This window comes from Urocampus carinirostris, chromosome 4 (genome assembly GCF_059441175.1).
Source record: "Urocampus carinirostris isolate Australia breed hairy pipefish chromosome 4, RoL_Ucar_1.0, whole genome shotgun sequence".
In the NCBI taxonomy this organism is placed as follows: Eukaryota; Metazoa; Chordata; class Actinopteri; order Syngnathiformes; family Syngnathidae; genus Urocampus; species Urocampus carinirostris.
Window position 1 is genome coordinate 41,581,408 of NC_142352.1, and position 27,930 is coordinate 41,609,337.

General features: G+C 39.2%; 3 protein-coding genes across 5 annotated transcripts in view; 2 read left to right on the top strand and 1 right to left on the bottom strand.

The window, feature by feature from the left end:
* The window catches only part of mthfsd (methenyltetrahydrofolate synthetase domain containing), a 28,683-nt gene extending 25,471 nt beyond the window's left edge, over positions 1-3,212 (top strand). For all 3 annotated transcript variants that reach the window (XM_088334606.1, XM_088334607.1, XM_088334608.1), the window contains one exon: positions 102-3,212. In XM_088334606.1, coding sequence (XP_088190732.1) covers positions 102-520 — 419 coding nt within the window. In that variant the 3' untranslated portion in view covers positions 521-3,212. The remainder of the gene's footprint in view (positions 1-101) is intronic.
* Positions 3,213-8,039: 4,827 nt separating this feature from the next.
* On the bottom strand, positions 8,040-12,065 carry foxf1 (forkhead box F1). The gene is made up of 2 exons (XM_088333285.1): positions 10,921-12,065; positions 8,040-8,879 (listed from the first exon to the last, which is right to left on the bottom strand). The coding sequence occupies exons 1-2, from the start codon at positions 11,891-11,893 to the stop codon at positions 8,716-8,718; spliced, it is 1,137 nt and encodes a 378-aa protein (XP_088189411.1). The 5' UTR covers positions 11,894-12,065; the 3' UTR covers positions 8,040-8,715.
* Positions 12,066-19,469: 7,404 nt separating this feature from the next.
* On the top strand, positions 19,470-23,655 carry LOC148367612 (uncharacterized). The gene is made up of 3 exons (XM_088333309.1): positions 19,470-19,524; positions 22,052-22,188; positions 22,390-23,655. The coding sequence occupies exons 1-3, from the start codon at positions 19,470-19,472 to the stop codon at positions 23,188-23,190; spliced, it is 993 nt and encodes a 330-aa protein (XP_088189435.1). The 3' UTR covers positions 23,191-23,655.
* Positions 23,656-27,930: the final 4,275 nt, after the last annotated feature.

Sequence of the window (27,930 nt, forward strand, 5' to 3'; positions counted from 1 at the left end):
AGGTTGTGTGTGGGGAATAATTGGAATATACAGTAATATATATATTATATATGTATACATTTTATGCAAAAATGATCTACTATTTCCTGCGCATGTTTTAGAATTTGGGAACCTGAAAGAAAAGAACCAAAACCAGACTGGGGATGAAGTTGGGACCCAGGACAAGATCCCACCCGGTGCGACCACGGTGTATCTTGGCGGGATCCCTGCCGGGCTGCGTGTCAGCGAGCTGAAAACGTCGCTCCGGGAGAGGGAAGCGGCACCGCTTCGACTAATCTGGCAGGGGGCTCAGCACCGAGCCTTCCTGGACTACAGCAGTCCGGAGGCCGCCGACAAGGCTCTGGAAGCCCTTCAGGGGCTCAACCTGAACGGTCAAAGCGTTCAGGCGGAGCTGGCCAAGAGCCAACGCCGCGGCAAGAGACCCGACCCGGCCGATCGCAAACCGAAACCAGAAGCTCCAGCATCTGATGTTGGAGCGATAGAATCCAAGACTGAAGCCAACCAGCAGATAGAGTCATAAAAACAAAAGAGCAGTGTTGGGTGGGTTACTGAAAAAAAATAAATAAAAAGAATTATTTACAGTTACTAGTTTTATCAGTTGAAAGTAATTGCGTTACTGCCCCAGCTAACAGATACCCAAAGATAGCTTGGTACTCGGAAAGTAACTAGTGACAAATTACCATATATACTTACATTGAAGCTGACCCCCTAAAACGGCTTTAAAAAATCCACATACTAAAATAAACGGAAGAAAATATGTACACCAACTTGTGGAATTGGTGAAGCCTTCATATGTCTTGGTTTGTGCAATCTTTAGGGCTTGCAAACTAACAGAGCTCAGACACTCCATATCCATTTTGTCTTTTTTCTTCAAAACACTTGTAGAGTTCTTCAAATTCGAAGTAATGTCGAATACATTTTTGCCCTCTGGACATGTTATATTGTATAGGTAGATATGGCTTTAAAAAATCCAACCCAAAGCCACCTGGGCCCGCAGGTATAAAAACCCGACCCAGGCCGAACCAGACCAATTAACTTGTATCGCTCAGATCCATCACTGAGCGACACTTAAAGCCTGTCTTTTGTAACAAAATTTAAGTTAAACAAGACTTTATTAAAATTTTCATATTTTATAGTTTTGTGACTGCAGAGGTTACCTTAACCGACAATTTGCATAATTGACAGATTTTTAAAGGAAATTTTTAGGCCATCTGTCATTTGACGGCTTGAAAACTGAACCATAAACCACAAAAGCTGTGTGTCTTAAGACAAATAAAAAGAGGCAAAGAAGAACAATGGCTTTTGGATACATTTTTAAGAAAATTCCGCGAAAGATTATCCTGGCTAAATTGGATTTGAATTTTGGTTCAGGCTCGGGTGATTAAGGCCTGTACAAAATACTTGACTTGAATTGCCAAAATAATTTTACAAATAAAAAGACAAAAATTCAGCACTCTTTAATGTAAATTCTGTGCTCACTGCTCACGTTTGCCATTTTGATTTTGTTTTTCCTGTACAAGCCACGTTCCTCCCTGACGTGCTGCCTGCCGTTCGCTACTGGAATCAGTACCAATGTGAACCTACCCTCTGATTTCAGTATTTTATTTCATTGTTGTGAATACGGCTTGGATGCGAGTATATATGGTAGGGAGAATAATCGTAACGCTATTGTAATAATTTTAAATCACCTGTAATTAGACCTGAATTGCTGGCGTATTTGAGAGATGTATGTTACTTTGTGAGCAAATGAGATTCAGTCACAGAACAGAAGACAGACAATTATCTCCTTTTAAAATTGAACGTGCCATGTTGTTACAGTGCTCATTACCGAGAAAAAGTAATGACGTCCTAGGAACGAAAAAAGAGGATGCACTAACCTCGAAATGCCTTATGAAAGTTTGGAATAATCAATCCAGGTTGAGTGCAGTAGACTGCAATTTTATATTGGGCAACATCTTATTAAAATATGCAACAATAATTCTTTTAAATGTGATTTTTGTCTCGCCCTTTCGTGGCTATTTCACGGAAGTCGGCCCTAAGCATGTGTAAACAGCACCACTTGGTGGCCATGTTTCATAGGGACACTCGATCCGAAATGGATTAAGAACATTTTTGTATTCATTTTTATATAATTTAACCAGTCCATTAGGATTTAAATCCAAATTAAAACATATTTTTTTCTTTTGTGAAAATAATATATCTCCATTTGTCATTTAATATTTGTTTTCCTTTAAAGGGAAATTTGATATTTCACTGTATTGTTGAGTGCAACCGAAAACGAATGCTCCAAAAAACAAAGGAAAAATATGGATTACAGGCCCACAAAGTGACCAAACTGCACCATTTTTTTTCATTTTTGGCCAAACCTTTCATAATTTTTTTTACCTTTTTGGGGTTCCTGTAGCAGCAAGTCGCCGACAATCATGTCAGCTCCCTCTAGGTGAGCCTCGAGTTAAAAAAGCAGATTTTGTAACCTATGAGAATTAAAAAAATGCATTTTGTATGACATTTCATTCGAATCAGTATTGTTTTTCTTTTTAATCAAGGCACTAAAATACATGATGTCCTTTTAAGAACATACCTCTTGTATTAACTAGTATTTAATTTTACAAAACCACATGCACATCTACTGTGTGTGTACATATATATATATATATATATATATATATATATATATACAAAATATATAATTTTACATTACTTTATAAACCTTGCTGTCGTGAAGGCAACGTATCTCTGTCATCTTTTATCTATTCAGATGTTTTTATTGTAAACATTACAAGGAATAGTGGATTGGTAACATTGCAAATGATGTAAAGGTAAAAGATGACTGAAATGAAGTAGAATCTTATATTTTTCACATGACAACGAAAATAAATACCCCCTTTTCGTTATCAGATTCAGCAGCACGTAATTATTAACATGTTTATTGCACGGATAATACTACATATACTGCAATGTAATCAACAAAGACAGCTAAAATAATGAATCCACCAGTTCTTTCACAAGTCTCCTATTTGACCCAATGAATTGGGCATGTGACTCATCAGGCTTTTTATTTTGGCCTGCCAAACAAAAAGTAAAAAAATGAGTATTACTAAAAAAAGATTTTGGATGCCACTGTTATTCTTCGGTGCCCCTGTCCATAAAATATATATTTTTGAAATGAATGTGTCCAGCGACAATAAACAAAAAATGTTTTTACCCTTGCAATGGCTTTGTTTTGTCATGCATAGATTTGATTTCTCAATGCATTTACCAAATATCTTGACTTTCGCATTTAGAGTTTTTTAAATGCACGTTATCAAATTTTGAGCTCAAGAAACGACATCATATATGAGTTTACTTTTATCTTTAACATTTGCATAGCGTTTTTTTCTTGCATAGGATGAATTTTCTAATCAGAAAATTTTAAAATGACAAAAAAATTATCCCTAAAATAAGTAAAATTATCCCATCTAGCAGGTAGTCAGTAATTGAAGGAATTTAAGATGGATATCATCCATCCATCCATTATCTGCACCGCTTATCCTCAGTAGGGTCACGGGGGTGCTGGAGCCCATCCCAGCTATCTTCAGGCAGTGGGCAGGGGACACCCTTAACTGGTTGCCAGCCAATCGCAGGGCACACAGGGACAGACAACTCGCTCGCTCATTCACACCTACGGACAATTTGGACCGGCCAATTCACCTGAAATGCATGTTTTTGGAATGTGGGAGGAAACTGGAGTGCCCGGAGGAAACCCACGCAAGCACGGGGAGAACATACAAACTCCGCACAGGAAGTCTGGTAGCTGGATTTGAACCTATGACCTCAGAACTGTGCCGCACATGCGCTAACCACTGCGTCGCCGTGCTGCAGATTAATATCAATTTATAACTAATATTATATAAATAAAATAAATGAGAAATTGAGTTATTATATATTTTTAAAAAAAATTAAATTAAGCAAATTAAGACACACCTATTTTAGGGTCAGTATATGTTATTTGACCACTGAATCACTTTTTTTTTTATTTTTCCCAACGGTCTATGAATAAACTAACAAAAAATTAATGTTAATATGTATGCATGTATATTTATTCTTAAATAAGTATAAAAAATATCTTGGAAATCGTTTTTTCTTCATGCAGTATTTGACCCACACTCTGATTTTCTTTGTGTGTTTATATTCCAATCAATCAGTCAATCAATCAATGGTGTTTTTCTTCCTACTTGGCCCTTCTACTAAATTATTTAACCTAGTGCCTACCACTCAAAAACATTGCCCATCCCAATCGGTTAAATTGGGTTTTTTTTCAACTCATGTCAATTTGAAAAGGAGTGTAACATTGCTACTAGACTTATTATTGAGACTTGTGTGTGCGTTTCACTTGTGTTATGGTTTTGTTTTTCTGTTATTTGCGCTGTTTTTATGGTAGTGGTGGCAGATCCATCCGAATAGCGATATTGTAGATACTGGACAAGTAATTACACTGGATTGATACTATTATCCTGGGATACAATGCCGGAGTGGCTAATCGGGAAGAACGTCAAATATCCCAAAGGTGGAGTTTGGGCAGGCTGTATGAGAAAACCTATCTCAAGATGTATCTTGCTCACGCATTAATTCTCTATAGATGGTTTGGCCCACCACCACTCTTCTTTTCTGTAGCCGTAAAATGAACACAGATGAGCACGAATGATATGAGGCAGGTACGATGGAGGTGCTAGGTGGAGATGAAAAAAACAAAACAGAAAAATAAAAAGAAATGCGTTAAAAGAAAGACTGCCGTCATTCATTTCACTCATCTTGTACTTTTAGCCTGTCACCTGTGTGCTCCTGACTGTGTGGTGTGCTACTTGCTTGCAGAATTTAGCAGTTAAATGCCTTCCCTAAGGGCAGCACAGTGGTGCAGTGGTTAACGCATGTGCGGCACAGTTTTTAGGTCACGAGATTGAAGCTCTTGTGTGGACTTTGCATGGTCTCCCCGTGCTTGTGTGGGTTTCCTCCCGGCACTCCTGTTTCCCCCCACTTTCCAAAAACAGTTAAAAATAAAGGTTAATTGGCCGGTCCAAATTATCCCGAGGTGTGAATGAGCGAGCTAATTGTCTGTCCATGTGTGCCCTGCGATTGAATGGCAACTAGATCAGGGGTTCTTCTGCCCGAGGATAGCTGGGATGGGCTCCCGCACCCCCGTGACCCTACTGAAGATAAGCGGTGCAGATGCAGTATGGATGCCTTCACAAAGCCAAACAATCTGTTGGGAAGGCAGATGCAATTCTGATTTCAAATTATGGATACTGTACATAGGTAAATATGTTTTGATCCATGTCAGAAGATTTATATAATTTCCCTTTGAATTAAGATGGGTTTTTTTTGTGTTAACCTGTCAACATACTGTATCCCTGAATTTATTTCCAATAAAAATGCATCATAAGAGCTTGCTGCTGTTCTGTTCATTCAATGTTTTGCTCTCTATAGTTAAGTGGGCCGGCTTTGGGTACAAAGCTCCCGGTCTGAAAAAGTGGCCCACTCTAGGATACTTCACTCCTCGACCAATTTCCTCAAAGTGGCGCTTCTATACTTATATATCCCAGCCCATCTCTCTCTCACCCAGAACCCTTGGCCACTCTATAAATTTGTGCCTGTTTGTGGGACTGACTGGCACACTTTTAGCACCTCTCCCTACCTGGCCTGCAGCTGAATCCTGCCTGCCAGGCAGAAGAGAGGGCCAACTCGACGTCCTCCCCTACAAAAGGCTAAATATGACATTAGCAAGCAGGAATTGCAATGCAGTGTGAATTTTGGGGGTTTGGAGCTCACCCTGCAGAGAGCAACGAGCTGAAACCAAAAATGTAAACATGTTACTGTGCCTAAGCAAGAATATAAAATCGTTGTCGCTTTTGCATTAGAGCCAATGAGACACTTTATTTGTATTACTGACTTAATTTTCAAAATATTCTGCAATGGAAGGTATTTTAGTTCTCTAGTTGTCATATGTATACAATATTTTATTTTTTGTTACATAGCTGCATGCTTTTTTGGTTTGATTCTGGGAAATAATCGAAATATATCTATCTACTTTTATACTAATCAAGTTTGCAATTTAATTGTTAAAAAAACGAAACACTTTTAGAGCATAAAATCGTGCCGTGTTATCGTAATTATAGCCTAACATAACAGGGGAGGGTTCGATTATTCACTGATCATAACATTTCCAAGCAAAAGTTATCGGTCTCGGATCGGTATTGATCGACACTACCATGTGTTTACTTGTATCAGATCTATCCTAAAAATCCCAGGATCGCCCACCCCTACTTCATTGCACTCATACAGTAAGTTCGTCCTTGAACACCCCTGCAGCAAATCGTGTCAGTCTGCACCCGCACCGACCTTCTTCGGCCTTTTTATGGAGCGGGCATGCAAGCAGCTGCGGTGGCTTTGCCACATCTCGGCCAATGTCACCAGATCAAAGAAGAGATTCATTCCACTGCTTGTTTTTTTTCCTTTTCATTCGTTTTCTTTTCTCCCTTTCTTAAAAACTTGATTCCGTGTCGAAGGCGGTTGCAAGTGCACTGTGAGGTGGAATGCGAATGCTGACCAAGTGAGCATGAACCTATAAATTATTTACAGTCTTGTAACTCTGCAAGTAGCATCTGTTCATCTTTAAAACTCTCGTGCAGTATTTATTTTTTCAAAATAAGTTTTATCAAATATATATTTTAAGTTTTTGTCCCGAGAAAATTAAATTACAGCGTTAAAACATAAATACGATTCAAAAATCCACACACAGAATTGTAACAATAAACATTTTTAACTATTTCAAAGTTAAAAAAAAGTATTAAGTAAAATATTTGATTGATCCATTTAAATGTATTGTGGGGTTAAATAACGAAGTTATATCTTATTTTGCTTTAGGATCACCAAGAAACTGGGGCAACTAGACCTTAACAAACTGTTAGTTAAGAAACTAGATAGATAGTTGAGAAACAAAATATATATTGTTGTTGCAGATTTTGTCGTATGTTTTACGATTTGTGATTTTATTTCAGACCGGGTGGAAACATTTGTTGACCGGGAGGGGGATGAGTGCCACCAAGCTGTACTTGCCCAAGACACACCACAAGAAAGGATGCCCCATGACCCTAGTGGTTAAGCGATCCTTCCAAACACCACCCCACCCCCAAAACATTTTATCATGGTAATAAAACGAAATTCTCTTTACAGGAAATCATATTGAGCAAGCTAGAAATTGAAGTCGTATGGACACCATTTGTGTCCCTTTTAAGTAGTGTTTGTTCCCATATGGTTTAAAAACAACTGACATTTCCCTTAATATGTTTTTATTTGTCTAAGAAATTCAACTGGAATTCACATTTGCTGCAATTTGAGTTCTATTCATACGTTATAATATACATAAGTACAATGATACCAGGATTAATTTGTTCTGAATGTTGAATAAACTTGATTTTTTTATTATTGTAGGAATCAACAGCTCACCAATAATATTATTTTTACAGATAGAGTTCAAGAAGACCCCCAATTTCATGAATTATAATCTAGCACATATTGTATTTTTTAAAGATATCATTTAAGAAGAAGCTTGGTTTTAAGAAAATAACATACAATAAATAAAAAGATGCCCGAATTAATTTATTTTAATTGTTGTACCAAATTGAGATGCATTTCTTTAGAACTTATGCGCCTGCTGCTCAGCAAATATTAGAATTTTACAGATATAATTTAATGATGAAACTTGATTTCATGATTTATAATGCACAAATAAAAATGATTTATCTGGTTTGAGTGTTGAACAAAATGCAAATGTATTTTCTTAGAATTTAGGAATCAAGAGCTCAACAAATATGTTATTTTCTATGGATAGGGATTCTTCATATACAATGAATAAAATGAAAAATAGAAAATCAATGATTATTTTATTTTGCATGTTGCACAAAATTGAAATGAATTTTTATTATTTCAGAACTTAGGCATCAACAGCCTAGTAAATATTTTAAGAAAATTAAAAAAGATCCTCGATAAATTCTCCAACAATATACAACAACATGACAGTGCTGGCTTTAATTCCTGATCTACATATTTCTGACGACAACAACGGTGCTTATAATATATCCTCCATTTTAAAACAGAAATGATAAGCGTTCTGACAAATATTGCCAATAAAGCAAAAACACATCCTTGGACAATTCGCCTGAAAACAAAATCATAAATGCCGACCTTCAGAATAAATAAAAAATGCGCTTATAGGCTATAGTTAAAAAGTGCCTTCATCATTTTATACACATTGTCCACAATTGTTAATGTCACCGGAAGTCCCAAAAAGTGTAAAATGCCAAAGGAAGTGAGGACAGAAAAAAGTGTGATTTTCTTAAACAAGGATAGAAACGAAAGACAACTTTGAGAAAATCAGTGAAGTTGGAGGAATTATAGTACCAAACGTCCGCAGACCTTTGCCCCGCTGATCCGTGATGAAAGGACGTAAAAGTTTGTATTATTATATATTATCAACATCGCCGTCCTCATAATAATAATAAAAAAAATCATCAACATCATAATCATTATCAGTATATATTGTCGCCGTTGCGCCAGGCAGAAGAAAAGAAGCCATGGAAAAAGCAGTCCGGCTTGTCTTTTGCGAGGCCTTCACGTCCCCTCAGTGGTTTTATTTTGCTTCAGTCCAACCGAACCGAACAGAACCGAACCGAACCCGTATCACATGACGCACGGCTTGATGTCCTGGTAAGCGACCTGTTGGTGGTGGTAGTAAGAGCTGCTGCTCGGTGAGTGCATAGCGGACGACGTCATTGCGTTGAAGGAGAACACGAACTCTTTCCGGTCGCACATGCTCGGAGACTGCGAATGGTACCGAGGGATACCTGCGCACAAACACACACACACTTTTAGAAGGCAGTACGGTGGTCCCCAAACTAGGGCCTGGGGTCTGGGTGCGTGTTTTGTGGTTAAAATTGCTTACAAACGGGATCGCAGCGGTCTGCGACAAACGTTTAGCACTGGAGTATAGACGACCTATGAAATGCATTGGCTTTTACCTCATTATCTCACTATTTTTGGTCACAGTACCAGAGACAAATGTTATATTTTAAAAATCTACAATGACAATAAACAAGCCACTTTCTATGATTAGAATAGGATAGAAGAATAGAATCGAATTTATTGTATTTTTAACATGTGATATGCACAACAAACTGAACATTCATCTCTACTACCATGAATAAAAGTAGCGTGATAGTGAGATAAAATTGATTGCCTTTTCGCAAGTCATCTGTACCACTGTTGGTCCAGTGTTCTGACAACTAAGTCAAACTTAGACCTCTTAAGACTGTGCACGGCAGAACAAAAAGTGTATATGTCAAGGCCTATCTGACTTTGAAGAACCCACAACATTTTATGTAGTTATTATTTATTTCATAAAAAGTGCTATTATTTATTTTCTGATTTTTGGTTCGTTTTTGATTGTGGCTTCCTGGATAACAATATATTTTTTACATATAGGCACTCCTGCAATTGCCACCCTTTTCGGTTACAGACTGACCCTGGCCCCTCATCAGAGAAGTGAAAAGTTTTGTGGCCCTCACAGGAAAAAAAGTTAGTCCCCCCCGACCTAGACTTCAATTTTGCCAATGATTTTGTAGCCTGTAAGTCTCAGAATAATTATGAATGTGGACGCAGCCGTCTTGTGACATTTAAAATAAAGAAATCCAAATAACAATTGACTGCAATGTAAACATTTTACCATGTGACAATACAGTACATGCCAATCTTCTGACATTAAAGTGCGCTAGATGCTATTGCACACGCTATTTTACGTGCCAAACACAATCAGTCTCCAGAATATTAAAAAACGAGACCAAAAAATGTGTTTGTTTGAACCGGAAGTGACAAACATTTACTAAAAGAGAAATGTAATGCAATAATTGGAGCGGGTTATTCACGCACAATGGTTAAGTCAAAATGAAGCAGACTAAAATTCATGTCTTAAGTAAAGATTGTTGTCTTTAATTTAAATGTGAAAAAAACTGGTTGATTTTTGTCTAATCTGTAGGCGTTTTAAGTGTAGAAAAGTAGTAGTGTTATGCATAAAACGGTAACATTTGAGCGTATGTTTTATAAATACATTATTGATTATAATATTATGTAATTATGATATTTACCTATACCTTTAACCACATCCCCCTTTTATTTTGCAATGGTTAAAAATTAGGTCATATTGGCACTGGTAGCAAAATAAACCATTCCCAAATTATTTTTAAATACATATTTTTATATTGTTCGTTCCCCTGGCAATAAAAGTAAATTAAAACTACGACGGGTTTTTTAGACACGTTGAATCAAATTGAATTGGTTTTGTGAAATATTCTATGCAACGAGGTTAGACATAACACTCTCACATAACATACACATAACAAAGAAAACAAGACTATCAGGATAAATACTCAAAAATATTATAGCGCCCAAGGACTGGCTCAATTTGAAATAATAGTGCAACGATCAAAATAGTGCATTGCAACAAAAGTCTGATGAAAAGTAGTGAAATGAAATTCAACAGCAACAAGATAATCCAGAATTCGTTGCAAGGTTTTTTTTTATTTCACAGTTTTAGTTTTTTGGTGTGTTATTATGGCCCATGTTTATATATATTATTTATTCTCTGAATTTGGGCATACATTTTGGCTATTAACTGCACCAACATGTCAGTTTTATCCGAGCATTTTTTCATTTTGCCACTCAGAATGCAGTCCAGGTCGTAGTTGACGACGGGTCACCGAACCACTGTGATTCCGCCCAACACTAATAATTATGCGGCCGCTCTTTGTTTTCATTTTCCAGGTGATCTGCTTCAATGCAAACCGGATAAACGAATGTTTTCCCTGCGGTATGACTGAAGCGGGAACCTACCTTGCAAGTCTGCGGCCGTATGGCCGTTCTGATGCAGGTAGGGCTGCTCCAGCGAGTGTGTGGGCAAGCTGGGCTGCAGTGGGTTGGCACCAGGGTTGCACGGAGACAGCGGTTGCTGCTTAATGTAAGAAGCTCCGTTATTGGGACTCGGCGCCCACGCCGACGTGGGTGCAGAGTAGACCGGGTGCGGCTCCATTACACCACCGCCTGTTAGCAGAGGCGATGCGGCCGAGTTGTCGTGGTGCGAGTAGGCCCCCTCGTTGGCATTCCCCGCGCAGCCGCCCATATACGCGTGGCCGCCGTTAGCCGACAAGTGCGTCATTGAGTGTCCCGACAGCGCCATGCCGTCCATGTTCCCGGCCAAATGTCCATTCATCATCCCGATCCCACCGTCCAAGGTCAGGCTGTTAGGGGGACAGGAGAGCCCCCCGCCACCCCCTTGGAAGTTATACGACTCGGGGATGTGGTTGAAGCCCAAACCGTTCATCATGCTGTACATTGGCTTAAGCGCTTGGCACTTGCGCCGGAATCCGCGGGGTCTCCTTCGGAACGAGCCCTCCTCGAACATGAACTCGCTGGCCGGATCTATGGTCCAGTAATGACCCTTCCCAGGTCGGCCAAGACCCTTTGGCAGCTTGATGAAGCACTCGTTGAGGGACAAGTTGTGACGGACAGAGTTCTTCCAGCCCTGGTAGGAGCCCCGGAAGAATGGAAAGCGGCTCTGCAGGAACTGGTAGATCTCACTGAGGGTCAGACGCTTGCTGGGGGAGCTCTGAATGGCCATGACGATGAGGGCGATGTAGGAGTAGGGTGGCTTCTCCGGTCTGCGAATCCCCGCGTTAGTCTTTTTGGCTTTGGCAGTTGACGAAGCTGCCGCTGCAGCGACGTCCATCACTGCAGACTTGTCCGGACCAGACATGGGACCGCTTTGGGCAGGAGTGTGCGCTTGGGGCTGCTGGACCTCTGCCGTCATGAGGTGGACGAGAAAGAAGACCGAAAAACGTCTTCAGTCGATGATGTCAACTTACCGGCATACACAGAAGCACTGAGCCCCCCCGAAACGAAAGAGGACAAGATCCGAGAAATTTTCCTGAGAACGGGAGCTGCTTTTCCACTTCACTCGCTGACTTTTTTACTTATCTGTTGCCATCAGCCAGTTGGAGGCATGTCTTGATCATTCGGGAAGAAAAAAACAAAAAGTCCCCGCCCAATCTCCTCCTACTCCAATGGTGGGCTGCAAACACATCTGGGTGCACTCACTTGACTCTGTATTAGAAACTTAACAGTTATATATTTATTTTTCGTATACATAGCATGTTTTAGTCGTAGTCATTTTTTTTCATTATACACATTTTTGACAATTGTGAGGTCACATGAAAATTTACATCCAAAAGGAAGCTCACACCAAATAACCAAAAAATAGGCACTATTGCCGCAGATATCCTAAGAAACCACGTTAATGGTACGTCATGGATTACCCTTTTTTATAGAGCATCGAAATTGCATTACATTACATTTTTTTCTACCAAATATTTTAAAAGTACTTCCATGGAAGAGTTTTTTTTACACGGAAATTGTAAATAACAAAGCTCTTGTATAAACAAAAACAAAGTACTCATTTTGAATTACAGTCTCTTAAACACTATTTATAAAAATAATATAATACATTGGTCCCTGAACTATGGCCTGCGGGCTTGACACAGCATTCATTCACATTTTTTCCTGCCCTCCGAACAATACCAGAGATCATTTTGACACACTTTTGTTTACCTAATATAGTAACCCGACGTATGCACGGAAGTTTTTGAGTGCAATGGGATTTGAATTCAGGTAGTTGCGATTAGAGCAAATAATTCTTACCACTGGACTACCACTGATTAAGATGACATGTAAAAACACATTGGGTTTTATCTCATTACCACATGATCTTTTGTCACAATACCAGGGACGAATGTTGATTTTGTTGTGCATTTCTCGCGTTAAAATGACTATATATATATATGTATATATATATATATATATATATGTATATATATATATATATATATATATATATATATATATATATATATATATATATATATATATATATATATATATATATATATATATATATATATATATCATAACATGTTATAACATGTAAATCGTACACAAAAAATAACTTTCGTCTCTACCTTGACTGAGATGATGTGATAATTAGAAAAAATCTACTGCAATTTTCATTTATGCATGGTCCATGTCTTCTGACGTCTGAGCTGAATTTGAACCTGTGAAGGCTGTGCACAGCACAACAGAAATATGGCGTTTCATGTTTTTTTTTTTTTAATGACAATAGCCCACATGGAGTTATTTGGTCCTTCATTATTTCCGAACTTTTGTTCTGTGAGTAACCCAGGAGGTTTGATTGAGGTTCTCTAAAATAATATTTAACTTTTTCTGTTACAAATTGACATTGGACCCTCATCAGAGAAGGGAAAAGTTATGTGACCTTCACAGAAAAAAGCTTGGGGACCCCTGATATAACATAAACACCTACAGAAAAAAACAGACATTTCCAAAATGCAGAATATACTACATAAATAGGGTTAATTTTTATATTAAATGTTCCTTGATTTGTAAATAAAAAGTACGTTTTTGTATAGACAATGGCACGGAAGAAATGTTTATTACTACTTTAAAAGGAAAATGGAGCAAGCCCTTCATATTCCAAGCTATTTTCAAAATATATGAGCGTTATATGTTTACACAGCAAAATGTTGACACCTTCATTCCCTAGAAAAGAAAATACAGTAAAAAGTTGATACTCATAGACACTTTGTAGTTTGAGATGATCATTAGATCTGAGCTGCCCCCTTTTAGTTTATCTTTAATGTTCTTTTTTCCCTCTTGTTCCTATTATGACTAAGTTAATTGATTATTACTGATATTATTTATTGTATTTATATAGTTATATTATTATTATTTTACATCATTCTCCTTCTTTCTTAGTTTATTTATTTCCTTAATCAGTTATTTTGGCTTTCTGAATGGTGTGAACGTGTGGCTGAATGTGTAGTTTAGGACGCGAGCGGCCTATGTATACACTTTTTCCATGGTGACACCAAGGTTTACAACCTGGTCATTCTAAGTCCACGGTTTCCTAAAGTTGTCTGTACCACCGTTTAAGAGGAAAACGTAAAGATAAGTACTTGAACTTGTTAAGCTGATGCAGTTCGATCAGCTAGTCACTGCAACGGGCTGTGCCCTCGCAGACAAGCAAGTCGTGGGGCGTTTTTTTTATGCAGCGGAATATTGTTTGTGCAAGTCATAATATTTACGCAGGAGACGCCCGGGGGAAATGAAGTCGAAGCTCTGCCGCGCATTGAGCGCACAACCTCGACTGGAGACCACGCAACCACTCCTGCACCTTTTTCGAGGGCCCACAAAAAAGTAAGATCATGTATTTTTATTTCAAGCTTCTCGGTTTGTGTGACGTGCATGTGGATGCGTTTCCATGCTAAACTGTTGGCAGTAACTCGCTTATTGTTCCCTAGAGACTTCTGTTGAACTGCAGTCTGCAACCTTTACCCTGACATTGAGCTCAAACCTCCTACTGTTCTTTGAAAGAAACAAATAGCATGCAGTTGCACCAAAATGTTTGGGCTCTGCACCACTAATGACAGCAAAAGAAAGGCTGGACGTGACATTTTTAATTTCGTTTTATAAAATATAATGCACGCATGCACTTCAAGTGGCAGGTATTGTTCTTTGATGGATCAAATTGCCGGCCTCCTGTCGCAGGATTTGACTTTAAACGCATGCACGCGCGGTAAATGAATGTTGGTATTGTTTGAATCGACTTTAGTGTGGATTTTGTAAGGGGTGGATGTACATTTATCAGCAAATGGGACCACCCAGTGGGCCCCACGCCGGTTGGGGGGGGGGGGGGTGCATGCCCGCCCCTGTGTCCTCTCCCTTCCCACTGCGTTTAATTATGACTTCATTCCCTGACCCCCTTTTCCACCCACCCAATCACTCCACACGTTGAAATGTCGAGATCGATTTTATTGAAATAAATTTTGTTTCAACATTCTGCCTTTGCAATGAAAACAATGATTTAATTTAAAGAGATGTGTTCCAATAAGATTTTTTCTTCTTAAAACCTCTTGTGTTAGCTTTTAGGCAACACGCCAAGTAAGTGTACGGGTCATTGGCTACTCGTTACCTAAACCATCGGCAAAATATGCTAAAAACAATAATACATCACACATTTTTTTCACATCTCTTGCATTGTTACCTTGTTAGGCTCCCTTCTCCATAATAATATTGCATTTTCTATTTTGGGTGTGGGTCTTTTTTTCTGCCAGTTGGTTGGTTGGATCCTTTAACCATTAAGATTGTAATGGCCCGATTTCCCGTGGTCTGTCTTGGGCAAGTACATCCTTGTGTCGCTCATCTCTCTCCAAGCCAAATATGTTTCTACTCTGCAGTATCGAACCCGAGACATTTCGCATGCACACCGCATAATTTTGACATTTAAAAATTGTAAAATTAACCCAAAGAAAAGTATTAAAACAAAAAGAAGTTTTTCTTTTACCTTATTTTTAATGATAAGCATTACAGCACACCTGTTTGATAATCTTGTTTCCCTCCCATTTTAATGATAATAATTATCCACTAGTATACGTTGTACACGTTTCCTCTGTTTTTTTCCTCAGAGATGCCACTTGCAGCTTTACCAATGCAAATCTGTAAATCTGTAAATTCCAGATTTATTCTGCTTTGACATAACTGGCAAGATTTTGATGCCATAATCCCCTGGTTCACCTTTATCTAAAAGGTCTTAGGTGACATTGTCACCCCTAAATACTCTGCAAATTACCTGATCTATGCTGCATTAGCCTTACATGTCTGGGTAGGTTTTTGTTTAATTTTTGTGCAGATATGTTGAAAAAAAAAACGCCAAAAGGAAATTACCCTAATGCTCACATGAGTGAGATAGGGAGTTATCACTATAAATGACAGCGTACTTAAAGTCTCAGTTTTGGTGGTAGTTAGTGTTTTATGAACTTGTTTTCATAGCCAGGTCGAAACCAATCCTAAAAAAATGTAACAATATCAATTAGAGCATTTTATAATGTACTGATTTCTTGTTGTACCTCATTTTGTTGAAATAGATATTCTTAACAAAACCAATAAGCGTTGTTGCAATAAACAAATGCACGTGGATTTTGTGTGCATTTAAAATCCAAAACAGGTCGGTGGCGACCCTAACACATGAGGAGAGTTTACGTTCATGCGTTATTTTCTTCATGCGTGGTAACATTTTGGATAGCACGCAGGGCCACTTAAGTGTAGGAAGACCGCAAAGTGCAGTCCTGACAGGTTTTCCTATATTGCAAATTAGCCGATATACCCTTACATGCACCCCTACCTGCACTCCAGAAATACTTCCTGTGTTTTCTTCTGCATAATTTCACCCAGAAAAACACTCAGTTGCTGTCTCTTCCCAGGCTCAATGGATTCATTTTTCTACCCCAATAAGAAGTTCAGCTTTCTTTACACTGTATATCAAATGTTAAATCAACCCAGTGTTTTTTTTAAATCGGAAAAGTGAAACTTTAAAATCTGCAGTCTGTTAGAACAAGCAAAAAATATATCCTTCAGGAATTTTTGATATAGGCAAAAAATATTAGCAAATTAATATTAAAAATTATTTTTTTACAATTTCTATACATTCAGTTCTTTTTTGATGGCCTCAGACATAAAACAACAGCCACACGATGTATTATGGCGTAAGCAGAAAAAAGCGCAACAATAAAACCAGTTTTACCTAAAATAAAAAAGGATCACGAAGTTGTCAAATTGTATTTATCCGACAACGCCATTGAGGCAGATTTTAAAAACATCACACGTTTTTTTAAATAATAACAAAACACGGCATTTTCACCCGTGTTACATTAACATGTGTCCACAATCATGACTGCTAATTTAGTATGAAGTATGAATAGCATTATTTTTTAAATGTAAAAAAATATCTATTTATATAGTGTTTGAGAAACACCAGATCAATGTAAAAAAAAGTGACGCCGGAGAAAAGAACAGAGCAAATATATATATATATATATATATATATATATATATATATATATATATATATATATGTATGATATAATAATATAATGTCATTTAAAATAATATAATTAGTGTTGCTCACAATTACAATTATGCTGTTGACTCCGATATTTGCAAAACATGCCCTATTTTGGAACTGAAATAGAAATGACACCAACATACGTATGACAATAATAATAATAATAATAATTATTATTATTATAATGATAATTATAATAGAAATAATAATAATAAACATGCACAGATAAGTCGCTTCCTTTTTTTGCAAGTATAATTGTAAGTACGTAATAATTCCAGGACATTCTAGTTGAAGGCCAAACATTCGAACCAATCCTCAATTATATTTAAAAACTAGTTCATACCTGTGAACCTTAGCAAATTGCTTCCCTCTTTAATAAACTTCACAAACAAACCCAGGCACCTATTTTGTCACAGCAAGACAGACTATGTATAATTCAAACTGTTATATTTTGTGTAAACTTAATGACTAAAACGACAACTAAGGTCGAAAGTTTGCTCTTATTATTGGTGGGGACATAACAATTTTTTTAAAGTGATCACATAAAATTGGTACGGACAAAACAAGGATTGCTCGTTCTTGGGTGGGGGCATGCATTTTAAACAACACAAACAATTCGTTCAGCATCTTTCTTAATAATATTTACCCACTTGTAATCAATTTTGTGTTTCTTCTTACACGTAGCAGCGCAAGATTTAGACTTCATCTTCATTAGCAATCTACAATGGCGTTGTTGTCTGCTACCAGTGACGATCCGAATTGAAATAAAAACGATGAAAAACGAATTCAGGCAGCACGCCGGCGCAGTGGTTAGCGCACAGTTCTGAGGTCTTGGGAACCTTCTGTGTGGGTTCAAATCCAGCTACCGGACTGTGCGGAGTTTGTATGTTCTCCCCGTGCTTGCGTGGGTCTCCTCCGGGCTCTCCTGTTTCCTCCCACATTCCAAAGACATGCATTTCAGGTGGATTGGCCGGTCCAAATTGTCCTTAGGTGTGAATGAGCGACTCTGTCCCTGTGTGCCCTGCGATTGGCTGGCAACCAGTTCAGGGCGTCCCCTGCCCACTGCCCGATGATTGCTGGGATGGGCTCCAGCATCCCCGCGACCCTACTGAGGATAAGCGGTGCAGCTAATGAGATGAGATGAGAAAAAACGAATTCAATACGGGAAAACATATAAATGACAGGTATGAGTTCAATGTATCTTAATCCAAGGCATATACATTTGCGTCATAAGCCAGTATGGCCTTTTCTGTATACAGACATAGCAATATGAAACATAATGCACATATAATACAACGCGTTCGTATTCGTGCCCCCGTAATGTGTTGAGGTAGTGGAACATTTGTCATGATTCGCCCGCGGCTTTAAAGGGACAATATGCACTATTTTACCATTAAATGTCGATTGCGTGGTGCTTCCAAAAACGGGTTCTAAAAATCACAAGGAATCTTACAAATTTGGGAGTAACAAAACCAAAAAGGAATTTTTTTCTTTTCAGTTTGTTGACCTTCCCTGAAGAAACAAAAGGAGGGAAAAATAAAAAAGAAAAGATAGAAGAAAAACCTAAGGGAATGAAGATAAAGAGACGGAGAGTGGATGAGTGAAATATTCAAGGAAAAGGGAAATAAAGTAAAGCGAAAAGTAAAATAGGAAAAAGACAAAAGAAAGAAAGAAAATAAAAAGATAGAAGGAAATAAAGACGGAAAAAAGAAAGACAAAATGATAAAGATAAAAACAAAATAAAAAGGAAAAAGACAGAAATAAAAAAGGACGGAAAACAAAGAAAAAAGGGGAAACTAAAAAGGGAAAATAGAGAAAGAAAATAACAACAAGAAAACAAATTCAAACGAAAAAATAAAGGGAGAATAAAAAGCAAGGAAAGTAAGTAAAAAAGGATAGAAAGAAGGAAGGAATAAAGAAAATAAGTTTGAAGGAGAAAGAGGAAAACTAAAGAAAACAAAAGAGAAGTAAAAATAAAAATATAAGAAAATTAAAAGATAAAAAAAGAGTTGAAAATAGAGAGAGAGATATTGACTTAGAAGTATTAAAAACGCATGATTATGTCACATCTTATGTTTGTACTTATTATTTAAATAATGTGTTTTTTGAATGGACTACGTTTTTACCCCTAGGAGGCGCTAAATATTACACACTGTCCCTTTAATTGAAAGCAAACGGGCAGCGGCACCCTCATGACTTTGCTGGCACTGTAGGTGGCCGTGTATATTTTCCTTCAAGTGCTGTTTATGTGAACGAGAAAGGACGCGCTGATTGCGCCCCGCGCATTCGACTCACTCGTCGCGCTCGCACTCTCTCTTTTTTGTGTTCGTGGCCTGCGTGCAAGTGGACCAAATGAGAAAAGCCCCGATATGACAATAAGCATTAGAAGAGGCCGTAAAACCAATATACGGTCATGGGCCATAACATGAGGTACACTTGCCGTCCTGTACAAGAGCTGCAGAAAGATGGTGCCTTTATGTCAGTGCTTCTCAATTATTTTCCATCACGTCCCCCCACCCATTTTCCTTTGACTGATAACATAACAATAGTCAGGACAAAAACCTGAAAAAAACCTTCTCGCATCTTTTATCGTTATTCGTTTGTAATTTTAAAGTAACAGCTCAATTTATTTGGCTTCGTGCTGTCAGCTGCCAACATTTTAAAAATAGTAAACACACTGGTCCAAGTGTCCTTGGGCAAGACACTGAATCCCTAATGCCCCCAATAAGCAGGTTGATGCCTTGCATGGCTGGATGGCCGCTATTGGTGTGTGAGTGTGTGAGTGAATGGGTTAGTGTGAAGCACATTTTAAAGCGCTTTGTGAGGTCTTCATTGACTTGAAAAAGCGCTATATAAATGCAGACCATTTACTGGTCTTTGCTCGTCTCCCTCTATGGTTGCAGTGCTACGCACGCTGAGTCAAACTTGTCAAGGCAAGTCACATTTATTTAAAAAAACCCTAATCACAAAAATGTCTCAAGGCCTGCACAGGATTACAATTACACAATTACCTGATCTTAAACCAACATGCGGGCAAGGAACAACTTAAAACCTCAGCGTGAGGAAAAAAGAAACCTTGAGAAAGGACCTCACAAGTGGTAATCCCCCTTCCAGGATAACCAGGGTGAAATAGATTTAGCATTACAGTACACAAACATAGTAAACACTAGGTAACATGTTGAAAATTTGTTCCGAAAGTGCATGACAGCAACGACGCCCCCAGCCTGTAAACTAGTCCAGAAAGTCTATGACGGCCACGACGCAGCTTCCCATCTCTGCCAGCTGGTTAATGCAGGCGTTGACATGCTTCAGGTCAGACACTAGTCCGCTGACTCATCTCAAATCCTGCTTCTCCTTCGAATCACCACCAGCCAGGCAGTCGGAAAAAGACAGGACAATACAAAATATGAGGTGGGCATCAATCATAAGCTTTGGAATATAAGTGTATCTTCAGTCTAGATTGAAAAAACTTCCAATGAGGTTGCAGATCTTATCTCCGGAGGCAAAGCATTCCATGGCACCGGGGCCCGGATGGAGAACGCTCTCGAGCCTGCACACTTCTTGGCTCTCAGAGTCACAAGTGGACCTGCATTTTCCGAGCGGAGGCTCCGTGCAGGAACATAGGGGGAAATCAAATCAGAGAGATAAGAGGGTGCAAGTCCATGCAAACATTTGAATGTTAGTAAGATAACCTTAAAGTCACATCTTAAGTGGACTGGAAGCCAGTGCAAGTTGGCCAATAGGAGTAATATGCTTAAACTTTTTTTGTCTTTGTCTGAACCAGCTGCAAACTTTTAAAGCTAGACATCGGGAGACCAGAAAGCAATACATTGCAGTAATCAAGCCAAGAAGTAATAAACGCATGAATTGAAACCTCTGCATCTGATTGGGATAGCATGGAACGAATCTTCGCAATATTACGGAGGTGGTAGAAAGCTATTCTAGTAATATTTTTCACGTGTGACTGAAACGACAGATTCGTATCAAATATAAGCATCTGCCAGGATTTTTGACCGAGTCACTATGTGTGATATTAGATTTGTCTAGGTTCAGGGCAGTGTTTGAAAACAACTCACGACAATGAGCTGGACCAAGAATCCACATTTCAGTTTTTTTCTGGGTTAAGGCGCAAAAGATTAAGTGACATCCATCTTTGAATCTCAGTAAGGCAAGCCTCCAGATTTCTACAACTTAACTGTCCAGTTGTCTCCTGTGGCACATACAGTTGAGTGTCATCTGCATAGCAATGGAAACTAATATTATACTTGCGGATAATGCCACCAAATAGAAGCATATAAATACTAAAAAGAAGGGGGGCAAGTACAGAGCCCTGTGGAACACCACAGGGGACATTAGAGTGTTTAGAGGTCAGAATGCCATAGTTAACGCATCGCATCCTGTCTGACAAGTAGGACCTATACCATGAGAGTACAGTTCCTGAGATACCAATGCATTCCAGACGAACAAGTACCGTATTTTCCGCACTATAAGGCGCACCTAAAAGTCTTGTTTTTTTTCAAAAGCTGACCATGCGCCTTATAACACAGTGCGCCTTATATATGGCTCAATATTAAATTCGCAAGGTCTCGCAACTACGAGAAACAGCCGCTGACTCCATTTTTCGCGCTGTGCATACTGGGAAATATTAAACGATTGGTAGTTGCCGGGGCTCGTGTTGTATTTGTTTACTAAGTGGCAAAATGGCTACCCCATTAAACTGCTTAATTCATATTCAACAAATACAGTATTTGTCTGAATCCAGGGTTATGACTGGTGAAGATGTAAAGCACAATTTACCTTAAACAAACGCAGAATTATTCAGAATGTCACGTTTGAGAGAGAGAGAGAGCGAGAGGGAGAGAGAGAGAGCGAGATTCTCTTTCATACGTGCATTTGTATAAGAAAATGGCTCCTGTTAAGAGACACGCGTACAACGCCGAGTTTAAACTTCTGTTCTTCCGATTATTACGTTGGTGTTTTCGCCTCGTATATAAGCCCACGTGGTGGCGCTTTGTGGCGACAACTGCAAGGTGAACAAAGCCATTGCAAAGCAGTGCAATGTTCCTCTGGTCGGCTGCGCCTCCCATCGCTTCAACCTCGCTGTCAAAGAACTCTTGAAGCCCTACGAAAAGGTGAACTTCTTTTCTATGCTGCTTACTTATATCTCACAATATCTATATTGAAGACAGAGTGCACTCTGTCACAACGGTTCCACAATATTTTTTTCACATACCCCACGCGGCCACGCCTTCTATCAAAGGAATTTTACGCAAGGCGATTTTAAGCTGCTCAAATTTAGCATATTTCTTATTTCCTGCTTTTACTTTTTTAAGGTACTCTGTAAGTTGAACTCCTTGATGGCTCGCCTGAGATACAGCACGCTTAGTGCACTACTGGATGAGTACACAGACCTTCGACCGTTGACGAGAAATGAGACACGGTGGTCAAGCACGGCAAAGATGGTGCGCAGGTTCTTCGAGCTGCAGAAAATTCTTGCAAAAGAAGTTTTCACCACCGACCCAAGGGTGATGGATTTACTTCTCAACGCAGCGGATGTTCATAAACTCACTCAACTCAACGGTGATTTGGCCAAGTTGGATTCTTTGACGCTTACTTTGCAGCAAGAAGATCTGACAGTCGCAGAGGCGAGGTACCTCTTTGATGTTGCAATGTCGTCCCATCCTGCCATGGCCCATCACCTCAGCCCCGACGCCGAAATCGTTCAAGCGCCTATGTTTGAGAGGGCTATTGTGAAAATTCAAAACCAAAAACATGGTCAATTTACGACAAAAGAGCGTCAAGCAGTGGAGGCTCTCAAAGTCACCGAAACTGCACCGGTCGATGAAAGTCCAATAGATGAGTCATCGGATATGGCCTTCGGCCAAAATTTGATAAAACGGCGCCGCCTGAACATGATGCTGCCCACCTTTGATCAATTTATCGATACAACATTTATACTGCCAACTTCCAACATAGTAGAACGCTTTTTCAGTGCTGCCGGACGTGCCTATGCGGATGAACGGTACAACTTGTCAACAAATTGCCTAGAAGCCCAACTTTTTTTGTTTTCTAACAACCGCTTCTGGGACAGCGAATTTGTTTCCCACATCGTTTCATCTAATGAAAATCTCTAACATTTTCACTATCTCCGATGTTTCTATGTTGTACACATTTTTGTTCATAAATGAATGTGTAATAAATAGCAAAACCTCTTATTACTAAGGTGTCTTACTGCGCATGATAATGTTGGCGTGAATGTTCTATCATTCACTGTTCATCTAACCTCAGTTAGTGTTCCGACAATTCGCATATTAACTTAGGAGGAATCGACAAATTATAATTATAAAACAAGCCCCAACATGACGGTAGCTGATGTGATCACCAATAACTCAGAAGATATTTTTTGTACTAAAAGTAAAGATTAAAGGGACCAGTTTGTTCGACCATATTGACACGGCTAGTATACCATTAAATTACCAATTAATGGCTAGAAATCCAATAAATACCCATTAATTGGCCTTGCCGCAAAAAAATTAATTTTAATTTTTTCGCACTTAAATATTATTTTTTTTTCCAAAAATCAATTAATGATGACCCCTGGCGTCCCCTGCCCACTGCCCGGAGATGGCTGGGATGGGCTCCAGCACCCCCGCGACCCTAATAAGGATAAGCGGTGCAGATAATGAGACGAGATGAGATTTTTTCTTTTTCTTTTTCTTTTTGAAGGGTCGTCGCTACTTCGCGGATTTTCACTTATCGTGGGTGGTTTTGGTCCCCATTAACCGCGATAACCGAGGTCCCACTGTATCCCCAAAAAATGTTAAAATTGTACTTGTTTTTGTCTTGAAGAGTAAGTAAAGGGACTTAAATAGCAAAAATATGTCTTTCTTCTGAAATACCAGATATTATATCTGATTTTAGCAGAATAAAACACTTCAGTAAAACAATAATAAAATGACTATTTTAAAATTAGATTTTGTAATAAAGTAATATAGTAGTAAAAAAATCAACAATCGTCATATTTGTATAGCCCTTGATCAAAAAATGTCTAGAAGAACTGCACAGGCCACATTTACACCATCCCCTGATCTGAAACTGACATGCGTGCAAGGAAAACCTAAAAAATCTCATCATGAGGGAAAATATTAAACCTTGAAAAGGGGCCAAAAAGTGGTAAGCCCCCTTCCAGGATGACTAGGCTGCACTGCATTGGGTAAAAATACACAAAACGTAGTGAGCATTAATAAAAAAACATAGGTAATATGTAACATTTTCAAAAAAGTCAATAACGGCATCTACGAAGCTTCCCATTTCAGCCGGCTGGTTGATGCAGATGATGATAAGCTTCAGGTCAAGATGCTTGTCCGCTGACTCATTCAGATATGTCCTTCTCCCTCATATTAGCCCCAACCACGCAGCCAGAAAGGACAGGAGGATACATTTATGTGGTCGGCTTCAATCACAAGCTATAGAATAGATGTGTATCTTAAGACTAGATTCCAAAACTTTAGCTGAAGTTGCATACCTTATCTCCGGAGGCAGAGCATTCCACAGTACTGCGGCCCAGATAGAGAACATTCTCGAGCCTGCAGATTTCTTTTTGGCTCTTGGAGTCCGAAGTACACCAGCATTTGCCAAGGGGAGGTTTTGTGCAGGAACATAGGGGGAACTCAAATCAGAGAGATAAGAGGGGCAAGTCCATTCAAACATTTGTATGTTAGTAACAGAACCTTCAAGTCACATCTTGAGTGGACCAAGAGCCAATGCAGGTTAGCTTATGTGGAAGTGATATGGTCAAACCATTTTGATGCTAGACATTGGGAGACCAGATAGCAATAAAATACAGCAATCAAGACGAGAACAAACGAAAGCATGAATAATAATCTCAGCGTCTGATTTTGACAGCATTAGGTGAATCTTCACAATATTACAAAGCTGGAAGAAAGTTATTCTGGTAATATTTTTCACATGTTCCTGAAACGACAGACAAGGATAAAAAAAAATAATACCTTGATTTTTGACAGTCATTTTGGGTGATATTACATTTGTCAATGATCAGAGTAGTGCGTGAGAACAAATCACAACAATGAGTTAGAGCAACAATCAACATCTGTTTTTTTCTGGGTTAAGTCGCAAAAAATTTGGGACATCCATCTTTGTATCTCTGTAAGGCAAGCCTCCCAATTTCTCCAACTCAATGGAGCGGTTGTCTCCAGAGGCAGATACAGTTGAGTGTCATCTAATATTATAAAAAACTAATATTGTACATTTGTATAATATCACCAAGCTGAATCATGGAACTACTAAAAAGAATGGGGCCAAGTACAGAGCCCTGTGGAACGCCACAGGTGACATTAAAATGTTCAGAGGTCAGATTGCTTTAATTATTACAGTGAGTCCTGTCTGACAGGTAGAACCTAAACAACGAGAGTACGGTTCTTGAGATAACAATCAATTTTTCCAGACAATGAGGTAATATGTTGTGATCCACAGTATCAAAAATAGCACTGAGATCCAGCAGCAGCAGCATTGACAAGGCGCCGAAATCTATTGCTAAGAGGATAGTCATTGGTTACTTGATGTTATGTAGAAACTTATATTGAATGACAGTAGTTTTTATGACTGTTCTTTGTACACAAGCTTGATATTTCTTGTATTTATTTTATTGTGTGGCTATTTTTAAGCTGTTTTAAGGGGGTCTTCTTCCATGTAAGTACAGACGGTAATATGTAACTAGCTGTCGGAAATCTGGGAGGGTAACTGAATTACTTTTTAAATGAAGTGAATAGTAACTGTACCTATTTACTTTTTTATAGGGCCCCGCCCAACATTGATAATACATAAAAAAACCTTCTATTTTCGTAGCCATCCTTGCTCGATCACACAGAGCAGAAGAAAACCCATCAATGTGGGCGATGTGTACACCTCCCATGTTGTGGGCCACCACAGATTCATCCTCCTTGCTGTCACTCTGTCGGAAGTGGTTGAAGCGGGCAAAAAGATGGCCTCCAACGTTCATGTTTACACCAAATTATCAATGTTTACGGGTCACTGTGTATCTTGTTTTTTTCTCTTCTGAAAGGGGTTTTCCTGTCGGAAAAAGCAATCAAGAATTCCCGCCACAATGGGAGACATCATACAGCCAAACTGATTTTAATCCCGTATCCAAGTGAAGCCACCGACAAGCTAACCACAAACCACGTGAGAAGGTGGGGGTCAAGCTTAGGCCCGACACAATTCCACAGCGGCTTTGAAATGTCCCGGTTTTCTGTGGGGAGTCGCGGCGGTCGGAATCAGTCAGGAATGTTTGGGATGGTAACCGGATTCGGAGAGTAATGCCCGGGCTCTCCGCAGCGACTCGCGAGGGTGGGAAATAGGCCGAAAGCGTTTCCTGAGTGGAGGGGGGTCCCAGCCAAGCGTCACAGCCAAGCGGGCATTATGTGACAGCCGCCCTTGCCAGCGTCTCTGCCTCACCGTCCCACATGAAGAGCGGCTAGGACGGAAAAAAAGCGTGTAAAAGGCAGCAATTAAAACGTGTGGCCTTTAGGCAGCCAACCCAAACCTGTCAATGGTGGAAAATGAAAAACGTGATGTCAAAGGCAGTGACACACAAGACAAGCTTGGGAGTTTTTAATTTTTAGAGCACCAGAAATATTTGCTGGGTGTAGCAGAACCTTTGCAAGTGATCCCCAAAGAAACTAAAAAAAAGCACCATGCGGTGGGAACTCCTACGCTGAACAGAATCCAAGATATGGCATGTACTCATCTTGTTAATAAATTCATCTTAATTTCTTTATTTGGTCCCCTTGGGGAAATTCATTTTCACCAACTTTACCAAGGGAGGGGGTGGTTACAGTCAGTGCTGTCGCAGCAGAGCGTGCGCTAAACGACCGATTCACAACACCTGGTATTCCCAGGCGGTCTACCACCCAAGTCCTAACCAGACCAGATCCTGCTTAGTTTTCTTGAGTTTGGGCGTTCACAGGCCGTAAATAGGTCACAAGCCTGAAATAAAAATAAAGGGGAAAAATTGTCGTCCTTATGTGTAATTCTCTTAATGAGGGATGTTTAATACCCCAATCATTGTTTGTGAAACCAGTGACCCTTCCCAAGGCCCGCTAGCAGTTGCTGACTTGCCAACTCTGAATCTTATTGGCTAAACCCAATATTTTATCATCACTTATTTTATGCCTCAGGGCATTCCAACAAATCAACTCAATGCGAACAATGTCATTTACAATAAAATTGTCTTGATAAGATTTTTAAAACACATCAAAAATGAATATAAAACGTTTTTTTTTTTATTCCCAGCCATATACATGTATTCAATATTTTTAGTGCCATTATTGTAAAAGGGCCACAATTGTATTGCTATCACGGAAATACTTATACCTTGAAAATATCCTTTTATATTGACATGATATCATAATTCTGGTATTGACACTTGCATATTCCAGCACCTATTAGATACATTTAGGGTTCAATGTGCTTGTAAAATATTTTAAATAATTCACTTTCAGACTTACCTGTCAGGGGGGCCTGATCTCATCTCATTAGCCGTACCGCTTATCCTCATTAGAGTCGCGGGGGGGGCTGGAGCCCATCCCAGCCATCTCCGGGCAGTGGGCAGGGGACACCCTGAACTGGTTGCCAGCCAATTGCAGGGCACACAGGGACAGACAACTCATTCGCTCATTCACACCTAGGGACAATTTGGACCGGCCAATTCACCTGAAATGCATGTTTTTGGAACGTGGGAGGAAACGGGAGTACCCGGAGGAAACCCACGCAAGCACGGGGAGAACATACAAACTCCGCACAGGAAGTCTGGAGCTGGATTTGAACCCACGACAGGTTCCGGGGGGCCTGATATG